The following is a 9384-nucleotide window of genomic DNA, read 5'->3' as shown; positions in this document are numbered from 1 at the left end:
TGCTCTCTTCAACAGAAGGAGTTGGCATTGTGAGAGTGATTTAATTTACATAAAGCAGCTAGGGCCTCATGATGGGGGTGCAGAAGTCACCCCTGTGCTTTCAGCTGAAGACATTTGCTTCCCGAGTACAGGGTCTGTCTCTTGATGTTCCTGCTAAGTTTACTCCTCTTCACTTGACAGCAAATAGGGCACTATGGTAGGAGATTTCTTTCAACTTCCTAGGCAGGTCTGTTGCTTTAGATTTAACTGAAGCTTCCTTGGAGGTCTGAGAGGGGATACTGGTGAGAGAAGGCTCAGTTGAGCGTTTCTGTTTTTTAAAAAGGACACTGATAGCAGAAAACGTCCCTATGTGTACTAGATGTGTTACCACAAGTGTGACAAGTGTGGTGAATGGCCCAGTCTCTCACCAATTAAGACTACGCTCTTAAAATTCTGTATGTTGTTTCTGCAGGCAGAGTAACTCTCCGAGACCTTAAAAGATGCCGAATGGCTCATGTGTTCTACAACACCTTCTTCAACCTAGAGAAATACCTGGACAACGAACAGCGGGATCCCTTTGCCGTGCAGAAGGTATCAAGCATCTGTGTTTCTAAACATGTCCTGGTCTCAATCTGTTCGTAGCCTGTTACATAGAGAAAAACAGGATAAATGCAGCAGATGGTAAAACTAAACTGACCCAAACACTGCAGCCTGTGCAGTAGGGAACAGTTTATATGGTGGGAATGAACAAAACCCACAGTGTTCAAAGGCCTGGTCACAGGCTGGGGCTGGCTTACAAGACCAGTGCAGAAAGCCACCTGTCTTGTGTCCAGCTGAGGAGGAAACTCGGAACTAACACATTAAGGTCTTGTAGACAGATGTGCTGGTTTTCTCTAATGCAGCTTTTACTGTCTCTGCTAGTAGACACCTCCTGCTAGTGGGGTATAGAAGGTGTCCTAGGCCCAGTTTAGGTTAGGTGTTGGCATAGGCCTGCCCTCCTGCTGGCTGGGAGACAGACCTCATGTCCAGATGTGCTCTGGAGCCTGCATCTAGCAGTTGGGGCTCAGGTGGGAGAGAAGCAGCTGAGGAGTCAGAGGGCTCAGTTATGTCTGCTGTCCCATTTCCTACTTCCGTCAGCTGCTGATGCGACTGCCCTCCCAGGGGACAGCTCTACTCAGCCATCCACTCCTACTTATGACAGGCTGGTGTGCCTGCAATAGACGGCAAAGGCCTTTTAGTTCCCCCTGCTCAGTGATGTCTCTGAAAGTTGTGGGCAGAACCTGCCAGGGACTGTGCACCTTGTGTAAACCATACAGGTGCAGGAAGCCCTTGCAGCAGAAGCATGCCTTGTATAAGCAACACAGGGTCGGCTAGGTGTGTTCAGGTCATTTGCAGCAGTGGAAGGACACTCTTTGTTCTGGTTCATTTTTTCCCCACTCTGAATTTCACAGGTGGAGTTCACGGTGTTTAGGTTTCAGATAATGTCTGCATGTTTTTTTTTAACATGCTTTATTTGAAAGTGACAAAAGCAAGCAGAACATCAGCATTTATAAAACTTTCTGAGGAAGAAAAGCAGAGAACATGGGCAAGAGGTTGCCTCAGAGCCACTTAGGTCACTGGCAGATGTTAAATTAAAGGTGCAATGGAATCTGATCCCAACAATCGTGGTTCCTGCCATGCCACACATGCATGGCAGGAGGTAGGATTGTGGGATCAAGTATCAGATCCCATCATGCCACAGTGCCAATTGAGGGGGACCCCAGGATCAGGTTTAATTAAAGGAACCAGCAGGGGAGTTGTTATGCATATTTTAGGTAGTTATTTTATGGCTTATTCCCCATTTTATCACATCATTTATTGAATGCATATGTAGCCAGATCACTACTTAACGTGTGATTAACTGGTTAATCACATCTTAAGTATAATGTCTGTCAGGGGCCTTAGTGATATCTACTTGTGGGTTGGTTGTTGGAGGTTATAGTTTTGTTGGCTTGGTAGAGTGAGACCAGCATAAGGTGCTTTGCAGATGGGAATGCCGGGACTTGGCTAAGCGATGTTTACCGTTTCAGAGCATCCCTTAGCCAGTAGGAGCCACAACCTTATAAACACAAAAGCAGAAGCTGCTCTTGAAGGAAGTTCTAAGAGGAAAGGCAGTCAGCTTTACAAGGAGAAGCTGGCGGCCTCCTTAAATGTGGAAAGCCTATTGCTTTTCCTTAATCAACCATACGTATGCACAGAGTTCAACAGTGCCTGGCCCTGAAGGCTGGGATGTGTGGGCCTCTGCCCTTTGAGGAAGCCCTGCCTTAGCTGTCACCAATAGAGGAACCCAGCTGTTCTGTCTGAGCTGCAGGCAGATAACTGAGGGTATTGGACTCTGCTCTCAGGAGGAGTGACAGCACAGTGACAGCAGGGCTTGGATTCCAACCAGACAGAAAAATCATTCAATAATAGTTTAAATACAATATATTTTCTTCAACTATCACCAGAGAATGCATGCTCTATGGAAGATGCAGAAGGGACAGTAATTGATACTCACTGCTATACCTACTAGCTGGCTGCAGCCTTCAGAAAGGTTACTGTCTGTCCTGAATCACCTACTAAGCTGCCAACATCAGTGAGGAGAAACAATTAAAACAGAGGGACCTAAGAAATACAGACAGGAAGTTACAAAGTGAGATTGACGATGGAAAACTGCTAAGTGGGGTGATAGATCTGAGGAAAATTGCCTTCCCTTCTCCTTTCCTTTTCCCTCCCTCTCCCACAAGTTGGCATTCATGGATGTAGAAGCCTGGAAAGCAGGCTTATTAGTAGTGAGGACCATGTAAGCTCAAGTGAGTTTCAGAGCCATCTGCAAAACTGAGACTGCAAAACTTAGAAAGCCAGTACAATGCTGAACGGTAGCCCAGGCACGGTAACTGCCTCTTTGTTATATAACTTCAATGCAAATGTCTGTTCTGGGCACCTCTCGACCAGTGAGAGTGTCTGATCGAGATTCCACTCATTCTGGACTAGTTCTTGCAGTGTATTTGTACAGCATGTAGCATAATACCTGAAGGCCGTGCACACACAGGATGAGGATGGATACCAGAGCGATCCAAGCCATCCTGCTTTGGTGCTGCTTAGGACCGTTCTCATAGGTTAATTGAAAACGCCACTTCATACATAGAGAGTATACTTCCCCTATGTACCATAGAGTGGTGGGGGGGAGGGGCAGGAATTTTTAAAGTTTGGTACAACCTGGAACCAAGGCATACAAAGAGATTGCCCTTCTCCTTGGAGCTCAACCTTTCTGAAAAGTCACTGCACAATTTATGGTCCAGCTCAGATCACTGTGTGTGTCCAAACCTTCTAGCCAGGTACTCGATTGTTTCTTTAAAGATCCCTGTTAGATTCATGATTAATCTGAGATCTTTGATTTAGTCCTTTGCTGTGAGGCATTTTGATACCTTAACAGTCTGTACCTGCAGATAAGTCTGTACCTGCAGATGGACATTCCCATCTAATTTGTTTGTCTGACTGATATTTTCAGGACATTGAAAATGATGGCCCCGAACCCTCTGATTGGGACAGATATGCTGCTGAAGAGTATGAAATTCTTGTTGCTGAAGAATCTGGAAACGAGCAGTTACAAGAAGGGTAGGAGCTGTCATTTACTTAAGCATCTGTGTGATAATCTCACAAATTTTGTAAGAGGAAAAAGAATGTTAGAGTGGCAAAAAGTGTCAGAAGTCCATTAATGAAGTTCAGCATGCTGCTACTGGGCATAGGTGGTCCAGAGTTCTTTAGATAAAGAGCCAAGAAATTTAAAATATGGGAAAAACGACAATACCCACCCAGAGTAAAAATGAAAGATGATGAATCTACCCTTAGAGAATTTGCAACACAAGTCTCCTAGGATTTCCCAATGACCTAGATACCTGCTGTGTAAGGTATCTTAGACCTACAATCAAGGAACTGCTCAAGGAGGAGGTGACTCGTGGGTTATAACATCAGAAGCTAGCACTGTGACTGTCTAGCTCTACCCCCTATGTATCATAGGCCATAGGACTCCGCTGACTTAATTCCTGGTTGAACTAGAGCATAACACCTAGGAGGGCATTCAGTCTCAATGCCAACATTTCCACTGAATTAAACATGGTAGCATACTTAGTGAGGCATTCCAATGGTTAATTACTGTTACAAATGCATATCTTGGGTCTAGCATCAACTTCTCCAGGCACTGGGTCTTGTTGCGTCTTGTTTTGCTTTCTTAGAAAGGCCTCTGTCATCAACTTTCCATTCTGTGCCAGTCCTTAAACTGTGCACTCATCACCCCTGGCCATATCTGTGACATGCCAAGCCTCTTACTGAAGGAAGTTTGCTGATGCTTTAATCATTGCTATGGTTCTTCTCTGAACCTTCTCTCACAGTTCACCTTCAGTTGCAAACACCAGAGCCGGATACAACATTCCAGTAGTGACCATACTAGTGTGAAATACAGAGGTAACAGATCTTCTGGAGTCTTATTCAGATCATTCCTTTTTAACATTCCCTAGGATCACGTGAGCCCTTTTGGTCTTAGTGTTATATTGGGAGCTCATATTCAACTGCTTAAATACCCTGGATCCTCCTTTTCAGTCACTGCTGCCCAGAAGAGTCCCCCATGCTGTAAATACGGCCTACTTCCATATGTATGACTTACACTTGCTCAAGCCTGATGAAGAATGTGTTGCATTTGAAAACTTGTCTGATTCTATCTCAACTCTGCAGTTGGTCCAATAAAAGGTCCCACCCTAAGCAATCCTTACCTCTTGCATTTGCCAATATAGAAACACACTGATTGTGCTTAGTTTACCAAACAACCCAGATTTCTTTTTAACTCATCTTTTGAATTATCCAGCACTTCGCCCTTCACTGGGTCACCTCTAAACCATCCCAAAACAATTCTTCTGAGTTTTCTTCTGGGTCACTGATAAAAATATTAAACAGTTTAAATCAGAGAACTGATCCCTGTGGGACTCTCATAGAAACATCCACTCGGTGTTCATTCCCTGCTTACAATCACAGTTTGTAGCCTGATAGCCAGTTTTTAATGAGTGAGATATGTAGTATGTTGGTTTTGTATCCTGCTCATTTCTTAATAGAGAACAATCTTCACTGAAGGTTTTATCAATAGGATAGACAAACACCTGGCCAGGCATGGTCTGCTTATCCTGCCTCAGATGAGGGGATCAAGTAAATGACCCCTTGAAGTTTCCCTGAGCAGGTCCAAGAAAGTCAAGGGCCAGATTCTTTTCCACCCATTTGGCATCCAAGGGCAAAATTCTGTTTTGCTGCTAAGTGGCTTGTTTGCAGCTTTTGGCCATCTAAGCCATGGAACAACATTTGGATTCCCCCATGTAACAGCCTGCATTCCAGTAGGATGCCTAAAATTCTTGCATATCTATATTCTGACCCTGTGCAGAAGCTTGCTCTGTTCTGCACTCAGAAGTGATTCAGCACACCCTTGGAAGCACCTCACTCTATTTATGCTCTTCTGAGTCAGTTCAGGCATGGATGCGCAAAAGCGTCGTGCAAAACCTTCAAGTTGCAGACACCTAAAAACCCACCTGTTTGCTGCATGTTGCACTATGCAGTCACTAGAAACATGGCATCAGCAGCACTGGGGCACAGTGTAGACTTCTTCACATGGTACTCTGCTGCCTTTCAGTGGGGCTGGAATACACAGACATGCATGTAGCATTTGGAAATCCTTCCAGTGGGCGTCCTTGTTACGAAAAGCCTGTTGGAAGGCATGACTCAGAATCCTGCACAGGAAGGAGTGTGTGGCTAGGGTGGAAGGAGGAAAAACCTGGTAGACTGATGGTAGTAACCCTCAGCATTGCAGTTCTTTCCTTCTAGAAAAACAGCCTACATGTGTACAGTAATCAGCTTTTTCCACCCCTCTATCACTATCATCACTCCACGTATCACTAACCATTCTGATTCTCTTCACTGCCAAATCCTTTCTGAAATCACACTTCCCCCCTTGTACCAACATATCCATATTGGACAGGAGGGCAGACTGGGCCTACTAGCAATGAGCGATTCATTCATTTTTGGAGCACTGTGTGCACTTAGAGCCAGTATCCCCTCCTGTTTACATTGCCACAACTTGTCCTTGCTACTGAAATGTAGTCCAGAATAGTGCCATGACATACCATAGCATTTAGGAAGTGTTGAGTGCCTAAATAGCTTTGGTAGCAGAAGCCAGGACAATACCCCGTTTCCTGCATCAGAGTTAGGCTTCCTCTTGCTTGCTCTCTGCCTGGTCTCATGATTCTTTGCCTGTGATTGAGGGGTGGCACTGGGAACCCAGGTGTCCCATGTCCTGGATAAGTGGCCTGATGAGGTGAGGAGGCAGCTGCAGTCATAGATGTGTGCTTGTTTGGGTGGATAGTCCTGCTAAGATAGTTGTCTTACATGGTCAGGGAAAAGCGGAGTTCCAGCCAGACAGGCTGAAATGTTTCCTCTGAGTTTTCATTCTTTACAAAGTTCTCGCTTCCTTATTTGTGCAGTAATGATGGTAACTATACAGTGACCTTCATTAATCTAAAAATAGTATTTGTTAGATTTTTACAACTCAAGTAAATCAGTAGAGAATGTTTCATTTTGAAAATATGTTTGTTCTGTCTCTGCAGATCATTTGAAGAGGACTATGAAACAGATGAACTTCTATTGCCCTCTGAAACTGGAGACAAGTTGGAAAAATTAGTTATCTCAGACCTTTCACCATAGGAAAATGGAAGATGTAACCTGTGTCTGTCTGTCAATATTTAAATGGAGAGTGGTCAGTCCTTAGACACATAGGGATTTTAAAAAAAAAAAATCCTTCTCTTTGAAGCAATGCATTTTATTTTGTACACTGTACTTCAAGATCCCTGTTTCTCCTTCATGTATAACTGCCATAAGGTTATTTCTATAAAGAGGCTTTTTGCAATGTGTTATTGTGCACGCTCATTAAATATGGTGACTGCACTTTGTTTCCTTTATGACTTACCATACAGTCTATAAGGGCCTCCCATGTGCAATAACCGTCCAGCAGAACAGCTGCATACACAATGGTCACAAGTCATTACCAGCATAGTTTACTACAGCTCCATGCTGTACCCGTTATTCTGTACCCTGTTACTTTACCAGAAGTGACAGGGACACAAGCACTGCCAACTGAAGCTGGTTTGAATGAACATCTAAAATGTTCCTTTAATCCTTGTTCAAGGTGCAAGTAGTTCTGTTGGGGTTTTTTTTGGCTTGTTTTATTCAAATAGTGTCAAAATCTGTTAATTCTGGAAACTGAGACTATAGAGATCAAGGCAACTTCTTGTGCTGTGCACTGCACGTCAGAGACCCAGATCAAAGACTCTTCATTGTTAAACATTTTTCTCATCGTGCAGGATTCTCCAGAGCTATCAGACTACTTCAACCCTCAGGCAAAAAAAATGCATTATGGTGGAGTTAAATATAAACACCTCTGCACTTTCTCCAACGCCAGGGTCAAATATCAACAAGGCCAGGATACAGTTCTTGAAGCTGTTCTCCAATGTGATGTCCACAAAAAAACCTGCACTACAGGTGCCACTTTCTGTGCTACGCCGTGTCATCTTCCTCACGCTGTTCTCATCTGTCACATGCACCTATCGTCTACACGGAGATGGTGAACTGCTCAGCGCGCTATCTCTATGGTACCTACCATAATGAGCACCGCTGTAGTACAACTGGTAGGTAATAGATCAAGAGCAAATATGGGTTAGCTGGGTAAACACACTGCAGGGTGTTCTAATCATCCCAAAGGCAAACAAACTGAAGAAATTCTGAGTAAAGGTTATAGTTGAAGCAAATCCTCAGTATGGTGTGAAGGGGATAGTGGAGAGGGGCCAGGAGGGCTGTGGCATGATGGGGACAGGTCTGTGCAGGCTTAGCAGAGATGGCATTGGCTTCTATTTATCCCAAAGTATCCTTGGAATGGACAGCAGTCCTTTAGGCTGCCAGAAGGTAGAAAGGAACTTGTGTTTGATCTCTGCAAGGGGCAGCATGGAGCTACAGTCCAGCTGGTAACAAGATGAAGTGGTGGCCATTTTGAAAGACAGTAATTCTTATTTCTCTGAAGAACGGTATTCATTCATTAGTCCCTGCAGACTAGAAACTTCCAGTTGTGAAGAAATAAGTGAAGAAATGTACAATTAAGCCCAAATATTTGCTTCCAAAAAATAAACCATCTGTATGGGAGTAGGACAAGGCTAGGTTTTGTATAGACAAGCAATGTTCATGCAGAGACAAACAAGAACACAAAAAGCGCCCCCAACATAGGGTGCTAGGTTTATTAATGAAGGGATCTTTTACCTTTAATGAAGGGATTTACTTGCAAAACTTCTGGAAATACGTTCTGTCCTCGGGAAGAAGATGCTGTAATTCCGATGCATGTCACTGTTCACACAAAGAGAATTCCTGCTTGATTCAACTCATCCTTCACAAAGGCATCTTAAGCAATGACTCTCCAAGTAGATGACAACACGCATGGTCTGAGCTAACAAGCCTATCCAGCCACTGGCATGGAGATTGTCCCTCTAAAGTGAAGGTAGAATAGTAGTGTACTGATTCTCCAGTGCATTGGTTTATGGATAAGGAAAACCCCCATCTAAAGGGGTCCAGAGATACATGGACCTAAACTACCGCAAACTGGGGGAGTTAAGTTAGCTGAACAAACTGCTAAACTGTAGGTATAATTCTCCACATGCCATATATCACATAATTACTATCATAATAATTGGCATAGCTATGGACTACTTCTGGAAGTCCACTTTAGTAAGAACATGAGGTAAGTAAGCCTTAGACCATCCTTGCATGGTAGGGACCATCCCTATATCACCACCACTTCTGGTCAGATTATTTTGTTCAGGGCCCTAACCTAAGAGACATGGTATCGAAGGCCAAATTAAAAAGCCAGGTGTAGCAGCTCAGTGTTCACAACTGTTCTTGTTACTTGAAGATACACAATGGTTACTTTGAGATCACCATTTCCTTCACATATTCCTTCCCTTTGTAAGGGGAAGGGCGCGATTCAAGCTGAAAAACATTTTTAAAACCATAAATGAAAGAAAAAAAAAACAATGGCGTGTTTATGAAATGACAACTATGTTGGACGGGATGAAGAACTTTTCCACAAACCTTTCCTATTACAATGTTGTTCAATATTCTTTTTGAGAATTGACATTAGCTATTGATTGGCCCTGTAGTTGCTTCCATAGTTTCATAGTTAGTAGGGTCGGAAGGGACCTGAGCAGAACATCGAGTCCGACCCCCTGCCATGGCAGGAAAGAGTACTGGGGTCAAACGACCCTAGCAAGGTGTTCATCCAACCTCCTCTTAAAAACCCCCAGGGTAGGAGCC

The 9384-nt window shown here is 43.8% G+C and overlaps 1 protein-coding gene across 2 annotated transcripts in view; it reads left to right on the top strand.

Moving 5' to 3' along the window:
* PPP2R3A (protein phosphatase 2 regulatory subunit B''alpha) overlaps window positions 1-6975 on the top strand; it is a 68974-nt gene extending 61999 nt beyond the window's left edge. For both annotated transcript variants that reach the window (XM_019503767.1, XM_019503769.1), the window contains exons 11-13: window positions 452-570; window positions 3509-3615; window positions 6639-6975. In XM_019503767.1, coding sequence (XP_019359312.1) covers window positions 452-570; window positions 3509-3615; window positions 6639-6735 — 323 coding nt within the window. In that variant the 3' untranslated portion in view covers window positions 6736-6975. The remainder of the gene's footprint in view (window positions 1-451; window positions 571-3508; window positions 3616-6638) is intronic.
* Window positions 6976-9384: the final 2409 nt, after the last annotated feature.

This window comes from Gavialis gangeticus, unplaced genomic scaffold (assembly GCF_001723915.1).
Source record: "Gavialis gangeticus isolate Ggan-Ray unplaced genomic scaffold, GavGan_comp1, whole genome shotgun sequence".
NCBI classification, from domain to species: domain Eukaryota; kingdom Metazoa; phylum Chordata; order Crocodylia; family Gavialidae; genus Gavialis; species Gavialis gangeticus.
The sequence above is the reverse complement of the archived record's forward strand: the minus strand, read 5'-3'. Positions and strand labels throughout refer to the sequence as shown.